The sequence below is a fragment of the Penaeus monodon genome, chromosome 21 (assembly GCF_015228065.2).
Source record: "Penaeus monodon isolate SGIC_2016 chromosome 21, NSTDA_Pmon_1, whole genome shotgun sequence".
In the NCBI taxonomy this organism is placed as follows: domain Eukaryota; kingdom Metazoa; phylum Arthropoda; class Malacostraca; order Decapoda; family Penaeidae; genus Penaeus; species Penaeus monodon.
This window is the reverse complement of record NC_051406.1, coordinates 2,715,180-2,715,403: the sequence shown is the minus strand read 5'-3', so window position 1 is coordinate 2,715,403 and position 224 is coordinate 2,715,180. Positions and strand designations below refer to the sequence as shown.

Below are 224 nucleotides of genomic sequence, written 5' to 3'. Positions count from 1 at the left end.
TTTTTTTTTTAACATGCTTTCATTATAATTTTCTCATGCTGGTCCGCTTTTCTTCTTTTTCTTAAAATGAAACAGACCCCAGCTTACCTGCCAGCTCAACTGCCGGGCCCATCCGACTGATCTGCTTGGCTGAGGAAAACAGAAGTGTCCGACCCTGCAGCACACTTTTCCTTGCCTCCAGCGGGGAAAAGTCGACTTTAGATTTGTCTAGGCTCAATTCCTGG

At 45.5% G+C, this 224-nt stretch overlaps 1 protein-coding gene across 1 annotated transcript in view; it reads right to left on the bottom strand.

The window, feature by feature from the left end:
* The window catches only part of LOC119586102 (nibrin-like), a gene marked incomplete at its 5' end in the record, with an annotated part of 11,415 nt that overhangs the window by 6,480 nt on the left and 4,711 nt on the right, over positions 1 to 224 (bottom strand). The window contains 1 exon segment of the mRNA XM_037934794.1: positions 88 to 220. Coding sequence (XP_037790722.1) covers positions 88 to 220 — 133 coding nt within the window.